General features: G+C 45.0%; 1 protein-coding gene across 2 annotated transcripts; it reads left to right on the forward strand.

Annotated features, from left to right (window-relative positions):
• Positions 1 to 11: 11 nt before the first annotated feature.
• On the forward strand, positions 12 to 20202 carry LOC143280944 (uncharacterized). Of its 2 annotated transcripts, none has more exons than XM_076585759.1 (8): positions 12 to 4625; positions 5219 to 7791; positions 8799 to 8986; positions 11855 to 12000; positions 15216 to 15277; positions 17024 to 17270; positions 17813 to 17966; positions 19240 to 20202. In XM_076585759.1, exons 1-8 carry the CDS (start codon positions 12 to 14, stop codon positions 19608 to 19610), a joined length of 8355 nt encoding a protein of 2784 aa, XP_076441874.1. In that variant the 3' UTR covers positions 19611 to 20202. The 2 variants fall into 2 exon arrangements, with proteins under 2 accessions (XP_076441874.1, XP_076441876.1); XM_076585761.1 differs by having other exon boundaries at positions 19295 to 19397.
• Positions 20203 to 20245: the final 43 nt, after the last annotated feature.

A 20245-nucleotide genomic window follows, 5' to 3' on the forward strand; every position in this document is an offset into this window, starting at 1 on the left:
GTGATCATAATATGTCTCGATCCACTGCAGACTGTTCACCCAGCCTTGATGGTCCCTGCTGTGACCAGCTGAGCTCATGTGCCACACCGCTGCCTTCTCCATTTGCCAGTGACATTTTTGACAGTTGTGGCAGAGTACGTGACATCGAGAAATCTTCCAGTATCATGCTGACAGAGAATAGAACACAGAATAATGAAAATGGTTCTATGCTGCTGGAGTTGACACAAGTAACTGACCCAGATACCAGATCTGCCGAGTGTTCAGGGAGGGGTAATAAAAGGAAAAAGAAGGGACCAGAAGAAACTGGCATGCCAGGATGGTTCCCCCCTCGGCTGGGGGAGGAGGGAGGAGGGTTGGGTGAACAGGAAGGGTTGCAGACCCCACTTCACCTGCACCAGTTCAGAAACAAGGTGTTCATGTACCCCTTTGACAAGGAAAACGGGTACTTGCCGGGTACTGGGGTCTGCAGAACAAAGACCATGGAGAAACTTGCCACTGCAGTGGCAGTTCAGGCCGAGTGCCAGGAGCAGTCACAGAAGGCACTTGCTAAACTCAGACGCATGCGCAGTGCCAAGTCCGTGGGGAAACTGAAGACCAGACAGGGAGAGTTCTACTGCCCCTCTGACTATGTGCGCAAGAAGACAGTCAGACAGATGCTGCTGGAAGCCGGTGTTCGGAACAGGGCTGCGGTTGAAACACCTAGACTGGTGACCAGTAGCAACCTCATGCAGGACAATCAGGCTGGAGAAAGCATTGCCCAGGTGTTGTGCACATCCACAAACATGGATCTTTTAGTGAAAGACACAGGAAGGGAAGTGGAGAAGAGAAAGCTAGAAGACTGCGTAAGCGCTGATGAGCCACCAAGCAGAAAATCCAAACTTGTCTGTCGCCTTGGACAAGAAAGAGCCAAAGAATGTGGTAAGACGTGGAGCAGTGATCATCCACATGCTGATAGACAGGACAGAGAATTACATTTGGATGTCTCTGAAGACATAAGCACAGAAACGTCAACTAACAGATGTGTTCCTCTGACCGGAGTGCCAGATGTTGGGAGAGGTGACAGCGTGTCATCTGTTGGGGCAGTGACTAAAAGAGGGACCATTCAAAGTGTCATAACAGGGGGTTTAAAACCCACCATCTCTGTGGGCTCTGAAAAAAACATGAACACAGACTGGAAACCCAGAAAAAAGAGTAATGCATTTCAGTGTTTCCCTCAGGTTAGCATGGTGAGACTGCCTATTAGTGAGCAAGGTAATAAACACAGTGATCAGAATAGCCATGAACAAAGAGAACAACAAAACAAGAAAGCATCAGTGCCTGTGTGTCGGTCCAAAAGTGGGAATTCACAGCCAGTGAGGCAGAATGGGAGCTGGACGGAACAACAAACCCAACAAAAAAATAGCGGAACAAATGAGCAGTGCAGTCCAGGACATGAAACTGCTGTGCATAGAACTGTATTTGTTCAACAAAGCACTGAAGAACAAAGGCAAATTAGTAAGCCAACTGATGAAGAGGAAAAGTATGTTGAGCTTCAAACCAGTGAACAAGCTGCTGATCTACGACAAACCAGTGAACAAGCTACTGATCTACAAACCAGTGAACAAGCTACTGATCTACAAGCCAGTGAACAAGCTACTGATCTACAAACCAGTGAACAGTCTACTGATCTACAAGCCAGTGAACAATCTACTGATCTTCAAACCAGTGAACAGGCTACTGATCTACAAGCCAGTGAACAATCAACTGATCTACAACAAACCAGTCAACTAGCTACTGATATACAACAAACCTGTCAACTAGCTACTGATACACAAATCAGCCAGCAGTCTACTGGTCCACAATCAAGTGTGCAAACTGCTGTGAAAACTCCACAGTGCAGAGAAGAGTATGACTCCAATGGCCTGAGTGAAGGAGAGGGTGCTTGTTGCCAGGATGCTGTGGATGGTAGAGTGGAAGTCCAGGACAGTGCGCACAGTGACAAAGATGTGTCGGAAAGTCATCATTGTCTGGATGACAATCATTCCCATGGACAAGCCCCACAAGGAAGTGATGGTGTGAATGGCAGTCATTGTTGCAGAACCGCCCAGGAAGGAAGAGTACATGGCAATCATCGTCATGAAAACACACTGGAAGGAACTGAAAGTGTGGGAAACTCTCATTATTATAAAAACCTATTAGAAGGCATGAATCATCCACATAGCAGTCATAATATACCAGACCTGAGTGGAACTAAACGTCTCAGTGACACATCTGGCCATGCTCATGCAACAGAAGAGCCAGAACTCGACAGCGGTAATTTTTCTAGCAGAGCAAGAGGCAGAACTGAAAGACATGACCGTGGCTCTAACAGCACATCGAAAGATCGGAACAGGAGTCGGCATGATTGTGGTTCCCCTGGGAACTTGTCAGAACCAGAACTAGATGAGACAGCACAGGAAGGAGGTCGACAGGATGTGAATGCTGTCACAAAAGGTCAGGAAGCTGTGGGTGATGTGACTGAAAAATGCTGTGGCCATGAAACAGACTACAGCAGTGCTTGGTCAGCACAGATAGTGTTGGATGAACACTCCACCATTGTCTATCACTCAGACTCTGGCAACGATGGAGAGGACCGTGACATATTCAGCCAGACGGACACAGACAAAATCCAGGGGTGTTCAGGACTTACGGGGACTGCAGAAAGTGAGAGGTCAAGGCAACACCTCGTTCGCAGCCTCCCCATTGTGGAAAAATGCGGCAAATACATCAGCTCTGAAGCCATTCACGATGGTGAAATTGAAGCTTTGTATCGTGCTCCGTTTATGTTGGTAATCCATCAGTCAGCCAGTGGCAGTACAGCGCCTCGAGAAGAAACGCCTGGGACTGATGCTTTCACAGATCAGCCCCTCAACAAAGCCTCAGTGTCCACTACTGATGCCTCCACAGAACAGCCCCTCAACAGAGCCTCAGTGTCCACTGCTGATACCTCCACAGAACAGCCCCTCAACAGAGCCTCAGTGTCCGCTGCTGATACCTCCACAGAACAGGCCCTCAGCAGAGCCTCAGTGTCCACTGCTGATACCTCCACAGAACAGCCCCTCAACAGAGCCTCAGTGTCCACTTCTGATACCTCCACAGAACATCCCTTCAGCAGAGCATTTGTGTCAATTGCTGAACGTCTGGCGTGGGAAGAGGTGGAAGATTGGAGTTATCACAGTCCTCCATACAGTCCGCACATTCCAGAATTGTTCAGCACCCACACAGAAAGCTATGAAAGCTGTCCCTCTAGAACAGTACCAAACACTGCTGATGAAAACTGGGCGACTGAAAGTTTACAGCCTGTATCTGTGGACTCTGATGCCGTTGTTGGTGCTGAGGTGTCTTTGACAGATGGTCAGACGTTGCTGCCAGCTGGATCCTGTCAGTCAGTCAGTTCTGAATGTGGCTGTGCAAAAGATGTGGAAAATACAGAGTGTTGTACAGGATCTACACAGCACAAGACAGAAGACGCTGCGTCACACTGGGAAAAGAACGCAGCGGGTTTATCAGTGCCTGTGCAGCATTTTGCACCAAAATGGATGGCAGATGGAATGGTGAATACGTCATCTGTCCTAACAGGAATGCCTGACATCCCACCTGGAGGTAATACAGGGACACTGGGGAACCCTGTTCCTCTTTCATTGGATGGACATGTAGTCTCACCTGATCACTTTAGCAAGGACAGTTTCCTGAATGAGTCAAGATGGGATGTAGACCGACTGACACCAACTTCGATGTTTGTGAGCTCTGAAAATCTCAGCTCTGTTGATATTGGCCAGAATCTACCTTCCAACTTTGAGCAGCATAGTTACAAGTCTGTTGAAGGTCACACACAGCTGACTGCCCGTCATGCACCATGGCATAGAGAATCACAGACATCGCAGTCTGTGTTACTTCCAGTTCCCTTGGAGAACAAATGCCAAACGTTTACCTCATTGACCAAGAGAAAAACCATGCGTAGACATTGTGAAGCCCATGCTGTACACACTGGGGAGGTGGATGCACTGGTGGAGTGGATTGAAGGCCTGGAAAGCTCTGGCCATCATGGCAGCAAGCAGTGGATTGAAGGCCTGGAAAGCTCTGGCCATCATGGCAGCAAGCAGTGGATTGAAGGCCTGGAAAGCTCTGGCCATCATGGCAGCAAGCAGTGGATTGAAGGCCTGGAAAGCTCTGACCATCATGGCAGCAAGCAGTGGATGGAAGGCCTGGATAACTCAGGCCATCATGGCAGCAAGCAGTGGATGGAAGGCCTGGAAAACTCTGGCCATCATGGCAGCAAGCAGTGGATGGAAGGCCTGGATAACTCAGGCCATCATGGCAGCAAGCAGTGGATGGAAGGCCTGGAAAACTCAGGCCATCATGGCAGCAAGCAGTGGATGGAAGGCCTGGAAAACTCTGGCCATCATGGGGGCAAACCATCCACAGTGGGGTCAGTAAGACAGTGCAGTGGTGTGGATGAAGACAGGAGGGAAACTGCAGAAATCCCAACGCTGGTACAGTCCCCAGAGTTCCGGTTAGTTGAGCAAGGAGACATGCAGTCTGCCTGTGGTACTGGACAGCCGTGTGGCTCAGCAGTGCTGATCACGTCCTGCGTCCAGGAACCAAAGGTGCCCATGGTTGATCTGACCTCAGCACTGTCCTTGGTTTTTGTTTTGGTTTTTTTTTGTCTGTCTCTCACCCTCTCACTCATTCCCCCATATTCTTGTTTTATTCTAGTCATGCACAATGCATCGTCTGTTTGTTTCTTAAGTAATGGACTACTATTTTTGCAGAATTTAGTGTTCAGAGAGTGGTACATTTGTTAAGTTTTTATTAATCTGGTGTTTGTTTGGTCTGTCTGGGTGCCTGTCTGTCTCTTCCTCCCCCAGACCCCCTCTCACATTCCCCTGTCTCTCTCCATCTTTCCTTTATCTTTTTAAAATCCCACATTTTCAGAATAAATTACCATTACCAGATAAATGATTGTGTTAATGAATAAATAAAAGTAATATATTTCATATTGATTGATAGATTGATGCAATACAATGTATTTCCAAATTATGCTTGATTTCTTCCTTTTTTCACTATACATTCAGAACATGTACCAGTGTTACCCTCGAGATAATGCACAGACCTTCATCAGTATGAAAAAATGATAAGAACAAAGAAGACAATAATAATAATGATAAAAAGGAGTGTTGGTGTATGTTTGCATTCACAGATTGCTGTGTCCAGCACTGTCACTTCTCAGCACTGTTCTACAGACAGTGTGGAGGAGGAGGAGGAGATTGGTCTTGAACACAGGAATCCAGAGAACTGTTATGTGGACAGTGACCTCAATGACCCGAGTGACCCTGGTGACCCCAGCCTGGACATGCTGCTACAGATTCTCCACCAACACACTGCTGTCCATGACAGTGTTCAGACCTTTCCCCGTCCTCTCCTGCCTTCCTGGTGCATCAGTGATGCTGTGTCTCCAGCCCACCCCCCCTCACCCCCCATTGACGGGGGTCACAGGATGGACCTTTTCCACACTGGCACAGACAGGCATCATCAGTCTTTCAGCAGGACGGTGCATACTTCTGCGTCAGGTCAGGGTGTCTGTTTTCCGGAAAATTTCCTTTTTGGGTTGGCAGGCGTGTCTGTGTCTGCACCATCCGCTGAACGTCCTGGGCCTGTCAGTGAAGTCTTCAGACAGAGCAGTTCTTCAGAGCATCCAGGTCAGTTTGGTGTTTCGCTTGTCACTCACCCAGGTGTTCCTCATGACACCAGGTATGATTGGGATTTTCTCACCACAAACACCCCAAGCGTGGACATGAGCAGCCAGGCAATGAGCAGCAGTGGAGCAGGTCAGCATGGTTGTCAAGAGATTTCGAAGAGGGAGTTGGATCCTGAACAGTTTGACCCTGGTGCTGTGGTGAGGGCGAGTGAAGCAAAACCTGCGTTTCCTATACCAGAGAGTCACACGTGTTGTGTGGCTGGAGAACGCACGGATCTGACTGTTCTGGCTAAGCGTCTGTTCCAGTGTGGAGATGCTGGAAGCTGTGATTGGGACAGTGCTCCCCCCGACAGTGAGGAAGACTTACCTGGCAGCGTGCATGCAGACTGTCCGTTTGTCCCTGCTGGCACCTCGCACCCGCCCCTCAGTGGACCCCAGCACCTCTGCTGTTGTGGGCTGACAGCGTTGGGTGGCTGTGAAACTGGTGCACCATGTTCAGTGACATTGCTCAACCACAACCAGTTGCCATCAGTGGCATCATCTTTGACATCATTCAACCACAGCTTGTCATCAGTGACATCATCTTTGATGTCAGCCAGCTGCAGCTTGTCATCAGTGACATCATCGTTGACATCAGTCAACCACAGCCTGTCATCAGTGACATCAGTCAACCACAGCTTGTCATCATCAGTGACATCACTCAACCACAACTTGTCATCCTCATTGACATTGTTTGACCACAGCTTGTCATCAGTGACATCACTCAGCCATGGCCTGTCATGTATGTCATGGTGTGAGTCGGGGAACACTGTTTTAACAGCATCACTACCCAGCTTCCCTCTGTGTGCAGTCTCTGCCGTGGAAGCATCTTCACCGCCATCATCCTCCACGTTGGTGCGTGAGCCACCATCTGCTGTCCACACTTCAGCTGACCCTCCTGATGCCTGGAACACCTTGCTGGCCATTCCACATCAGCAGAAACCCCCAGTAACACCTCACCCATTTGTTGAAGATGAAACTCTGCAATTGATCTTTTCAGAGCCTATGGGGCCTGCGAGTTCAACAGAAATTCCTTGTTTAACATTACCAGCACCCCCATCAAAGCAGTCCTATCAGTCAGACCTTCCAGGGACATCAGTCAGTGTTGCTGGTGTTTGTCCCAAACTGGAATCGCCTGCAAGCCGGAGTGAAGAGGAAGCCAGTGAAAGCATGGCATCTCAATGGCCTTGGAGCTCTGCCAGAGCACATGGTGTGCAGTTCATGACCATCAACATGTCAGCCATTTCTGCCGACAGATTTATGGAGGAGCACTGCAGAACTTCACAACATGCCCTGTCACCATCAGAGACCACAAAGTTCTCACAGCGTGTCACGTCCAGGTCCAAAAAGAAATGTAGGAAATCTTTAGAATATTACTTTTCAAAATCGAAGTTGAAATCTACAGAGTGTTCAGAAAACGATTTTACAGAGCCTCATCAGATGTCCTCCAAGGTGTCAGACAGTGTAGTGTCAGAGTTTTCACAGTCCTCAGAAGTTTCGTTGTCAAACACAAGGGAAACATCAAAACAGAATCCTTCAAAGGCCTTGTCAAAACCAGATCAGAACAAGTCTGAAGCAATACAGGCTAAGTCAAAGTCCGAACCCAAACCCTTAAGATGGCCCTTGTCAAAATCAAAACCTGACATGTTATCAAAGAAATTTGAGGTTGGTGAGAGAACACTGAGTGATACCCCATCATCAGTTTCTTCCATCCCATCCCTGTGTGCAGCTGCAGGCTCAGAACACAGTGTGGCCACCATTGCTCAGTCCTCTGGTGCAGGTGATTCCCCACCAGAAGGTTTCATGACACCCTCTAGTCATGCTGGCAGAGGTTCTTCAGCGTCATCACCGGCACCAGCTGATACTGAAGAGAACTCTGTGAAATTTTGCAACCAGTTGTCTCCCCTGACTGTGCCAGTGCTGCCCCCACTGGTGATGTCGGAGCCCTCGCTGCCCCTGACATTGTCGTCAGTGTCTCTTGGGACGCCGGGGTCATCTCCCCTGAAGTATGTGGTCACCCCTGTTCCTGACAACACGTAGGTGGCATTGATGTACAAGGAATTGTTCAAAGTCTAATGTAAGTTCCTTCCTGGCCATTGTTCTTGTATGAATCCAGAGTAGGAGGCGCATTGGACTTTCTGATCCAGATTTCACCAGTGATAAGGGTTTGAGGCCCCTGTTTCAACACAGTGTTGTCTCCTTTCAGAAAGGCACTTTGATTTTCCTCACTCTACCCAGGTGTAAATGGCTACCTGACTGATTGGGGAGGGTTAAAACTGCATAAGGAAAGGATTGGCCCTCGCCCTCCTGTGTCGATCTCTAGACACAGTGGATATGAAATCACTGGCCTGTAGGACCTTTAAGCTTCGAACCTAAGTCCAGAGTATGATACAACATGACTCTGCCAAATGAACTATACATCCTTAATGTATTGCTATTGTGTTTCAGTGTGTAGCACTGTCAGATATTGATGCGGCATAGAAATTACTATAACAATTTAGGGATGTTAAATGCGGCAGTTTTGTTTTGCCTGCAATGTAAGCAGCAGAATATGTGCATGTGATGTGTTACTGTGTTTGAGTGTTTGTGTGTGTGACTTTTGTGTGTGTTGTTTGTGTATGTGTGTGTGTGTGAGTCCACTGACTCTTCTTGAGATGTCTAACACCTGTGTGTGTGTGTGTGGCAGTCCATTGACCCAATCACCCATGTTAAGATGCCTTAAGACCTGTGTGTGTGTGTGTGTGTGTGTGTGTGTGTGTGGCAGTCCATTGACCCAATCACCCATGTTAAGATGCCTTAAGACCTGTGTGTGTGTGTGTGTGTGTGTGTGTGTGTGAGTGTGTGTGTGTGAAAGAGAGAGAGTGTGTGTGTTTGCGTGTGTATTGGAGTCTACTGACCCTTGTTGAGATGTCTTAACACCTGTGTGTGTGTGTGTGTGTGTGTGTGTGTGCATGTGTGTGCATGTGTGTGACAATCCACTGACCCTTGTTGAGATGTTTTCACCTGTGCGTTTCTGTGTGTGTGTGTGTATGTGTGTGCACAGGTACCATCCCTGCCCGTGCCACCCGCTGACTGTTGGGGGTGTGATGGTGGAGGGGGAGGATGACCGGCCTGGCCCCCCCTGCATCCCCTTTAGCCCGGCACTGGTGGGCTGTCCCCCCATGAAGTGCCTGCCCCCTGTGGCCGCCTGCCCCCAGGACCTCCCTCACTGCCCCACCCATCTTCGTCCTGGTCAGTCAGCTGGCAGCAGTGTTGCATTGTTGTGCGTTGTGTTGTTGTGTTGTAATGTAATGTATTGCAGTATGTTGTATTTTATTGCATCGCATTATATTTTATTGCATTGTATTGTATTATATTGCATTGCATTATATTGTATTTTACTTTATGATATTGTATTGTTTTGCATTGTATTGTATTGTATTCTATTGCATTTTGTCACAACAGATTTCTTTGTATGAAATTTGGGGTGCCACTATTTTTGTGTGTGTGTGTGTGTGTGTAACTCGCCTAGTCTTGTATAATAGTCCATTGTGTCTGACTATGAACATCATAACCGCAGAGGAGGCAGCTGCTGTGCTAACTCTCTGGACTGGAATTTGATTATAGTGGAGTGTGTCTTGCCCAATTGACATCTCCACTCTTTTGACCATGAGAGCTATAGTTCTAATATAGAACAGTTAACATTTGGATGATCCTAAAAGGCCAACTAACCCTCAGGGGTGCAGCACTAATTAAGAGTCATGCAGTCTTGGTTCCTTGTTTGAGAGTCATAGTCCTTCACACAAAATACATAAGCTTGGATTTCCATTATATTGAAGAAACTATTGATCAAACAGCTCTCACTTTGCTGTTGGCCCAACTGTAAGCTTATGTAAGTAACGACAAAAAATCAACAGAACAATTTTTTTTAGAAAAGTTTGAAAGATAAAGGTTTAAAGGTTTAGAATTAAACTTAATGGTCCCATAGTGTTTTATGGATATTCATGGTGGCTTGTATGATTTCCAGCAATTTATGACAGTCGCTGAAGTTGTTTGCCACTCTGTGGTGGGTAGCTTGCTTTTATTTTTTTCTTACTGGTAGTATGACTGATGACACCTCCATCCAATGCCCCACCAATTCACTGTAACTTCTTTTTTTTTCTCCTCAGTAATTCTCCCTTCCCTGCCCAACCCCCATGTCAGATCCATAACCCATTCTCCACATCCATTGTATGAGTGTGTATTTGTGTGCTGAAAAGAATGAATGCATATATGGACGGGCGCAATAGCCGAGTGGTTAAAGTGTTGGACTGTCAATCTGAGGGTCCCGGGTTCGAATCACGGTGACGGCGCCTGGTGGGTAAAGGGTGGAGATTTTTACGTCCTCCCAGGTCAACATATGTGCAGACCTGCTAGTGCCTGAACCCCCTTCGTGTGTATATGCAAGCAGAAGATCAAATACGCACGTTAAAGATCCTGTAATCCATGTCAGCGTTCGGTGGGATATGGAAACAAGAACATACCCAGCATGCACACCCCCGAAAACGGAGTATGGCTGCCTACATGGCGGGGTAAAAACGGTCATACACGTAAAAGCCCACTCGTGTGCATACGAGTGAACGCAGAAGAAGAAGAAGAAGAATGCATTTATGTCAAACTCACCGTGTAGTGAGCAAACAGTAAACCAGTGAGGAAGAAGCAGCCTTCCACAGCCATGGTGGCAGTGAAATCCTGTCCGTTGTGTCAGTGTAGGAAGGCAGAACCCAGTCCTCTCCTGCCACCGTTTCAGCCTTCCCAAGCCAGTGGCAGGTGCCCCACCCATTCACACCTGGGCGGAATTTGGGGGCAATTTGTGTTTGTATTTCTTTTTATCACAACAGATTTCTCTGTGTGAAATTCTGGCTGCTCTCCCCAGGGAGAGCGCGTCGCTACACTACAGCGCCACCCATTTTTTTGTATTTTTTTCCTGCGTGCAGTTTTATTTGTTTTCCTATTGAAGTGGATTTTTCTACAGAATTTTGCCAGAAACAACCATTTTGTTGCCGTGGGTTCTTTTATGTTCGCTAAGTGCATGCTGCACATGGGACCTCGGTTTATCGTCTCATCTGAATGACGAGTGTCCAGACCACCACTCAAGATCTGGTGGAGGGGGAGAAAATATCGGCGGCTGAGCCGTGATTCAAACCAGCGCGCTCAGATTCTCTCGCTTCCTAGGCGGACGCGTTACCTCTAAGCCATGGGAGTAAAGTGCCTTTCTCAAGGACACAGCACCATGTGGAAAGGGGGCCTTGAGCCCCGAGAGACTTCCCATGCATGGGGTACTTTATGGTGAAATGAAGTGAGGGATTTGAATCCCGTGAAAGGTAAAGTACCCAGTAAACTCCCAACTCCTGCTTTTGGTTGAATTTGTGCAAAGAGAGGGTGGGCACTTACAAGGTTGCTCACAGTGCACCTTGTGGTGTCATTTTATTATTGGTATTTGTACAGTGCCAATCTTCAGTCAGAGACCAAACTCGAAGCACTTTACAAAAACTGAGTCATTTGCACATCAGGCTGTCTACCTGTGTAGGGCCAACCGACAGCTGCCTTCAGGTGCTCATCATTTGTTTCCTGTGTCATTCAGTCAGGCTTCAGTCACATATATATCATTATCAGAGTAGGTTTTTCTTTAGAAATTTGGTAGAGGCAACCCTTTTATTGCCATGGGTTCTTTAATGTGCACAGAGTGTATGCTGCAACACAGGACCTGGGACAACCCCTTTGTTGCCGTGAGTTCTACTTGTGATTTGTGTATGCTGCTGCACGGGACCTGGCACAACCCATGTTGCCATTGGTTCTTTAACGTGTGCTAAGTGCATACTGCTACACAGTACCTGGGACAACCCCTTTGTTGCCATGGGTTCTTTAGCCTGTAATAAGCGCATGCTGCTACACAGGACCTGGAACAACCCTTGTGTTACTGTGGGTTCTTAAATGAGCTATAAGTGCATGCTGCTACACAAGACCTGAGACAACCCTTTTCTTGCCGTGGGTTCTTTAACGCGCACAAAGTGCATACTGCAACACAGGGCCTGGGTTTACAGTCTCAGTGTGAATGACAGGTGTGTGTGTGTGTGCCAGGTGTGTACCAGTACAGTCCCTGTGCCGAGGACATCCACGCCGTACAGAGCCTGTACAGCAGGTGCCGCCACAACCGACCTGACCACCTGTACAAGAAGTGCCCAGCTAGGTTTTACCTCCAGACGCTGTGCGTTGGAGATTTTACTGTGAGTACCACTGCCGGGTTTTGCTGTACATCCTATAACAAGGGGATTTTTTTTTTCACTTGTAAGCACTGCTATTAGGATATTTTACTGTACATACTACAATGATTTTTACTGTAAGCAGTACAAATAGGGGATTTTACTGCAGGTACTACAATGAGGGATTTTACTGCAGGTACTACAATGAGGGGATTTAACTGCAGGTACTACAATGAGGAAATTCTTGCTGTAAGCATTTCTAATTCAGGGGTTTTAATGTAAGTGCTACAACAAGGGGATTTTACTGTAAGTACTACATTCAGGGGATTTTTAATGTAAGCACTACCAACAAGGGACTGTACTGTAAGTTCTACAATGAAGGGATTTTACTGAAGGTAATACAACAAGGGGACTTTTACTCTAAGCATTACTGATAAGGGACCTGCTGGAAGTACTTCAAGGAGGGGATTTTACTGTAGGTACAACAACGGGAGATTTTTTCCTATAAGCACTACTACTAGGGGATTTTACCGTAGGTACTACAATGAGGGGATTTTTACTATACGCACAACAATCAGGGGATTTTACTGTAGGTACTACAATGAGGGGATTTTTACTGTAAGCACTACTAATACAGTAATAGGGGATTTTACTGTTCGTACTATATCAATGGGATTTTTACTGTCAGCACTACTGATACAGGATTTTACTGTAAGCACAACAATGAGGGGATTTTTTATACTGTAAGTTCTGCAACAAGATGATTTTTACTGTAAGTACTACAACCAAGGGATGTTACTCTAGGTACTACAATGAAGGTGTTTTTTTCTTTTTACGTAAGTGCTACTAACAAGGAATTTTGCTGAAAGTACTTCAGGGGATTTTACTCTAAGTTGTCAGAGATGTGTTTATACGTGAATGATTGGAGTGGGAAAAGATACTGAAGACTGGTTTTCATGCTTGAAGACTTTATTTTGTTCAGACGTGTTGTGTATGCAGATATAAAGAACTGTTAACTGAATTTGGTGTGTAGTGTTTTGTTCAGCCCATTCAACCCTATGGAGCTTACAGCCTTGGCAGACGTCCCCCTGACATTGATGCTGAAAAGCACAGAAAATATACTGAAGTTGACCGTTTTCTTCGACAGGTGCAGTAGCTGAATCGTTAAAGCATTAGACTTTCAATATGAGGATCTGGGGTTCGAATCACGGTGATGACGCCTGGTAGGTAAAGGGTAGAGATTTTTACGATCTCCCAGGTCAACATATGTGCAGACCTGCCAGTGCCTGAACCCCGTTTGTGGGTGTATGCAAGCAGAAGATTAAATACGCACATTAAAGATCCTGTAATCCACGTCAGCGTTCGGTGGGTTATGGAAACAAAAATATACCCAGCATGCACACTCCCGAAAGCGGAGTATGGCTGCCTACATGGCGGGTTAAAAACGGTCATACACATAAAAGCCCACTCGAATATATACGAGTGAACGTGGGAGTTGCAGCCCACAAACGCAGAAGAAGAAAAAGAAGACTGTTTTCTTCCTCCAAATTCACATGTGTGGACACAGCCAGAAATACTGTAGAAGTTAGTTCTTTTGATTGTAGTTTATGCACCTGCAGGAAGGTTGAAACCGTTTTAATGAAATGAATTTCAATGCCAAGGCAGTGCTTGGGCGTAGGGTTCAGTGAGTTAAATGATTGATGTAGGCATGTGCAGACTTAACATTCAGCAAACTGAATGTTTAGCATGAATAGGTATGATTGTGTGTGTTGTGAAGGATTGGGGTTGTGGGAACACCAGACTTGCAATTCTTGAGTAGTTTTTGTAAATGGATTTTGTTTGTGTTGTTTGGATTTTTTTTAAATGTATTTGTTTTTTGTTTGATTTTCTTGTAATGTTTTTTTCTTCTTTTTTAAAAATGTTTTGGAAAAAAAAAGGTTTAAAAAAAAACAAAAAAACTTTTATATGGTTTTTATTGTGTAAGTTAATTGTGTGTGGTGATGGTGCATGTGGTAGATCTGTTAATATCTTCTTCATTGTCTGAATGTTTCAGGTTGTTTTCCTTCTTCTTGTTTATTATTGTGTAATTAATGGGTGTGTGGCTGTAGTGATGCATACAGGGTTCACAGAGGTTGTAGAAGTTTTTAAAGGTCTATAATAAGAAAAATTTGACATGCACAGATCATTGACATGCCTTTTATTAGTCCTTGAAAGGTTCTAAAACTTAAATGGCCCAAGTTTGCAAAAGTTCTTTTTTTTTTAAGTTTTGGCCTCATTTACTGAAAAACAACATTGTTTCTGTAGATCGATTAATAAAGAACAAAAACAAAACAGATTGTTTCTGTAGACTGATTGATAAAGAACAGCAGCAAAATCTTCATTCTGAATTCAAATTCAAAAGGGAAAAAATTAGTTTAAGAAAGCAAAAATCCCAGTGGATCCTCCCAACCAAACTCACAGTTCCCATCTTTGCAGCAAATGCTGATTCACTCATGGGGCATAAGCTGGCACTCAAAATGCCATGTGACAGGTTTGGTAGCCACATGGTTAGAGCACTGCATTCTCGCCAAAGTTTCCAGAGTTCTGCCCCAGTTCCAGTGCATTTAGTAGGTTAAGGGTGGGGATTTTTCATTTTCTGATCTCCCAGGTCAACATGTGCAAACTTGCAAGTGCCTGAACCCCCTTCATGTTTATACCCATGCTAAAGATCAAGCATGCATGTTAAAGATCCTGTAATCCATGTTGGCGTTCAGTGGGTTTATGGAAACAAGAACATACTCTGCGTGCACATCCCTGAAAACAGTATATGGCTGCCCACATGGCAGGGTAAAAATGGTCATACACATAAAAGCCCTCTCATACATGCAAGTGAACATGGGACTTGCAGCCCACAAACACATAAGAAGAAAATACCATGCTTTCTTCTGGGTTTCGAACATGATAGTTTAAATAAAGTTTTGGCCTTTGGGTTTTTTGGGTTTTTTTATTTTTTTTTTTTTTTTAAGTTTTGAAATTTTGTGATAAAAAGTCTGTATGAATTCTGTGCATGCGGTGCAGCAGTGACTGTGTATCTGCTTTTCAGGCTTAACATTCTTTCAGCTGGGTGAATGTGCAGTCATGTATGTATGTATCCGCTAGTGGTTGTTGGGGGTAAAGTCCCAGTGTTTGTTCCCATGTATGCATGTGTGCATGAATGTTGATATGTGCCTATGTGCATGTTTGTTCTTTTTTTCCCCCAGTTTACTATTGAGGATGAGAAGTATGGGAAAAATTCCAGGGTTTACTTCATGTTCATGAAAAGGTAAGTGATAGCGTTCTGATGCGAGTCAGTGGCTGTGGCAACTCAGCGCAGGAAAGATTTGTTTACAGCACATGTTGATACGTAAAGCTTTTCAGTCAGTTCTCTTGTACATATCTTTCGCTTTATCAAAAATATTTATTTTGTTTGATTATTTTACCTCATTTGATTTTTTTTTTTTTTTGTGCACAGAACTAGGGTGGTTATTTTACCTCATTTTATGTTAATTCTTTGCACAGAACTAGGGTGGTTATTTTACCTCATTTTATGTTAATTCTTTGCACAGAACTAGGGTGGTTATTTTACCTCATTTTATGTTAATTCTTTGCACAGAACTAGGGTGGTTATTTACCTCATGTTATTTCTTTGCACAGAACCAGGGTGGTTATTTTACCTCATTTTATGTTAATTCTTTGCACAGAACTAGGGTGGTTATTTTACCTCATTTTATGTTAATTCTTTGCACAGAACAAGGGTGGTTATTTTACCTCATTTTATGTTAATTCTTTGCACAGAACAAGGGTGGTTATTTTACCTCATTTTATGTTAATTCTTTGCACAGAACTAGGGTGGTTATTTTACCTCATTTTATGTTAATTCTTTGCACAGAACTAGGGTGGTTATTTTATGTTATTTCTTTGCACAGAACTAGGGTGGTTATTTTATGTTATTTCTTTGCACAGAACTAGGGTGGTTATTTTACCTCATTTTATGTTAATTCTTTGCACAGAACTAGGGTGGTTATTTTACCTCATTTTATGTTAATTCTTTGTTCAGAACTAGGGTGGTTATTTTACCTCATTTTATGTTAATTCTTTGCACAGAACTAGGGTGGTTATTTTACCTCATTTTATGTTATTTCTTTGCACAGAACTAGGGTGGTTATTTTATGTTATTTCTTTGCACAGAACTAGGGTGGTTATTTTATGTTATTTCTTTGCACAGAACTAGGGTGGTTATTTTACCTCATTTTATGTTAATTCTTTGCACAGAACTAGGGTGGTTATTTTACCTCATTTTATGTTAATTCTTTGCACAGAACTAGGGTGGTTATTTTACCTCATTTTATGTTAATTCTTTGCACAGAACTAGGGTGGGCTCTAAAGGCCGGATTGATGTGAAAGTCTGGTTTCTGCTGTTTTGTTGTTGTTTTTTCTTCTCTTTTTTTTTTTTTGATACAGATGTGGTGTAACATATAAAGATCAGTCTGCACACTTTGACATTTTCTTGAAAATGAAAACTGAAAAACTGAAACTTAAGTCCCTAGGTGTTGAGTGGCTGTGCTGAATGAGAGTTTGCTTGATGAGTTTCACTTGTATTGAATTGTATTGTATTGCTGTTTCTGACAGCATATTTTTCTGTGTGAAATTTCTGCTCTCCCCAGGGAGCGCGAGTCACAACAGTGCTGCACCACCCCCTTTTTTCTGCATGCAAGTGCATTTGTTTTCCTATCAGAGTGCGTTTTTCTACAGAAATTTGTCTGGGACAACCTTTTTGTTGTCATGAGTTATTTCACATACGTTAAAGAGCATGCTACACAGAGGACTTCAGTATATCATCTCATCCAAATGGCTAGCATCCAGGCCACCACTCGAGGTCTAGTGGAAGTGGGGGAGAATATACTGCTGAGTGTGGGATTCGATCCTGTGTGCTCAGATTCTCTCGATTCCTAGACGGACGCGTTACCACTAGGCCGCCACTCCACGTTCTACTTATTCATTCATGGAGACCTGTTCGTCATCTCGACAGGAAGATGTGGTACAAACTGGAGCTGATGCAGCCCCCTGGGGATAGCAGTGGCGTCCAGTCGGCACCGCAGCTGGTGACAGTGGAGATTGACCTGAAGAGCGTGGTGGGGCTGTGGGGCAGGGACAACAAACTGCTGCTGGAGCTTCTCCGGCCCCCGAACATGTATATCGGGGAGAAGTGGTGTCGTCGCCCTCGCCGGCCCTTCGACATCTCCGGGGGAGAGATGGGCAGGGTGCCCTACCACTTTGTGAGTCATGTGTGTGTGTGTGTGTGTGTGTCACTGTGTGGGTGTGTCAGCGTGTGTCTGTGGGTGTGCATATTAATGTGTGTTTGTCACTCTTTGTGTGTGTTAGTGTGTGTGTCTCACTGTGTTTGTGGATTCATGTCACTTTCACTGATTCAGTGTCTGTGTGTGTAACTGTGTATGTAACTGTGTGTTTGTCACTGTATGTGTGTATGTGGAGAGTTAAGCTAAATTGACTAGGAAAGGGCAGTAAACCTTTCTGTCATGAAATGAATGTTACAAAGAAGAGTGGGGGAGGGCGGGGTTATTTGTCATGCTTACATAATGCTGGATCATGCTTACTGCTTTGAGCAGCATTGAAACTGGATATCGCGCCATCGAAAAGTTAGGCATTATTATTGATGGGGCCTAAAATAATAATTGTAAATGACCTACCACCCAATCCAGATCTGACGTTTGAATGATACCTTTGGTCCTCAGTTTGAATGATTCTGTGAGTGTGAGTGATGCGGCCTGTTTGCATTGTGAAGTATTTCCTGTTGCAGTTGACGTTCCAGAGCGGCTGTGCCCGCACCTTCAAGCGATACCTGTGCCAGCATCCCTTCTTCTGCCACCTGCTGGTGCGACCTGTGACGGTGGACCTGCGCAAGACCTTCCCCCCAGCCCACCTGTCCACTTCTCCGTCTGCAGGAGACCCAGGTGTGTGTGTGTTTGGTTCGATTGTTCCGCTCACCTGTCCGTGCAGGTGTTCGGATCACAACACGTGTCCAGTGTGTGTCAGTCCAGTGCCATGTCTGTGCAGGTGTGTGGAACACAACTTGTGTCCAGTTTTATTGTGTCAGTCCTGTGTTGTGTCTGTGTAAGTGTGTGGAACACAACTTGTGTCCAGTTTTATTGTGTCAGTCCTGTGTTGTGTCTGTGTAAGTGTGTGGAACACAACTTGTGTCCAGTTTTATTGTCAGTCCTGTGTTGTGTCTGTGTAAGTGTGTGGAACACAACTTGTGTCCAGTTTTATTGTGTCAGTCCTGTGTTGTGTCTGTGTAAGTGTGTGGAACACAACTTGTGTCCAGTTTTATTGTGTCAGTCCTGTGTTGTGTCTGTGTAAGTGTGTGGAACACAACTTGTGTCCAGTTTTATTGTGTCAGTCCTGTGTTGTGTCTGTGTAAGTGTGTGGAACACATGTTTGTGGAGCACAACACATGTCCAGTTTTTTTTTGTGTGTGTCAGCCCTGTGTAGTGTCTACATAGGTATGTGGAGCACAATATGTGTCCAGTTTTGTGTGTGTCAGCCCTGTGTAGTGTCTATGTAGGTATGTGGAGCACAATATGTGTCCAGTTTTCTTTGTGTCAGCCCTGTGTAGTGTCTAGTAGGTATGTGGAGCACAGTATGTGTCCAGTTTTCTTTGTGTCAGCCCTGTGTAGTGTCTATGTAGGTATGTGGAGCACAATATGTGTCCAGTTTTCTTTGTGTCAGCCCTGTGTAGTGTCTACGTAGGTATATGGAGCACAATATGTGTCCAGTTTTGTGTGTGTCAGCCCTGTGTAGTGTCTACATAGGTATGTGGAGCACAATATGTGTCCAGTTTTCTTTGTGTCAGCCCTGTGTAGTGTCTACGTAGGTATGTGGAGCACAATATGTGTCCAGTTTTCTTTGTGTCAGCCCTGTGTAGTGTCTACGTAGGTATGTGGAGCACAATATGTGTCCAGTTTTGTGTGTGTCAGCCCTGTGTAGTGTCTACATAGGTATGTGGAGCACAATATGTGTCCAGTTTTCTTTGTGTCAGCCCTGTGTAGTGTCTACGTAGGTATGTGGAGCACAGCACATGTCCAGTGTGTGTCAGCCCTGTGTTGTGTCTGTGCAGGTGTTCTGAACACAACGCGTGTCCAGTGTGTGTCGGCACCATGTTGTGTCTGCATGTTTGTGGAATACAGCAAGTTTTTTTTGTATCAGCCTTGTGATGTGTCTGTGCAGATGTGAAGAACACAACACGTGACCAGTGTGTGTCAGCACCGTGTCGTGTCTGCAGGTGTGTGAGTGAGGAGTCCACCCATGACAGCAGTGGGCGTGAACCGGAGCAGAAAGACCCATCAAACAGCCCAGACATTGCTCACATGGACAGTGCTCACACGGACATTGCTCACACAGACATTGCTCACACGGACATTGCTGACACAGACATTGCTCACACGGACATTGCTCACACAGACAGTGCTCACACGGACATTGCTCACATGGACGTTGCTCACACATATATTGCTCACATGGACTCAAGGAGGAACCCAGACACTGCTCACACAGAGAACACAGACCAGCCAAGCGAGCAAACAGTGTACTCAAATTAAGTTCACCAGTGAGGACAGAAACTGTCCAAGTCAAAACTGGCGTACAGAGCCAGCTGTACAAGTGATCCATGCTCTTCCCTCACATGACCTTTAACCTGTTCACTGCCAGGGAAACACAACTCCAGCTGCAAGGTCTCTGCCAGGTGATTTTCAGCGAAACTGGGAATAAATTAATTGACCAAAAATTCTACAAATTACATTTTTTGTTGTTGTTTGTTTGTCAGAAGAATGCAAACCATGGTTTTTTTTCTGAAAAGAAATTAACTGTACTTTTGGTGAAAGTGCTTTTGAAATTATGGGATGTACAGATTATGATTTTGATCTGGTTGAATAATGAAGTATAATTTTGCAATGTTATGTTACTTTTCTTGAATCGTAAAACATACCTGTATCATTGTGAATGGTTCAACCAAAAATACATAACAACACAAACAAATATTCAAAGAAGAAAACCCCACAGAATGAAGTCCTAGTATCCAAGGTATAATTGAACTAAAATATCAGTGAAAACTATCACACTACACACATTTCTACACACACACACACACACACACACAGGTGATGTTGCATGGTACCGATGTACTCTTCTGAATTTCACACAGTGCAATGTTGCTCCCGCCCGACCCCTCCCTGAC

The sequence above is a fragment of the Babylonia areolata genome, chromosome 4 (genome assembly GCF_041734735.1).
Source record: "Babylonia areolata isolate BAREFJ2019XMU chromosome 4, ASM4173473v1, whole genome shotgun sequence".
NCBI lineage: Eukaryota > Metazoa > Mollusca > Gastropoda > Neogastropoda > Buccinidae > Babylonia > Babylonia areolata.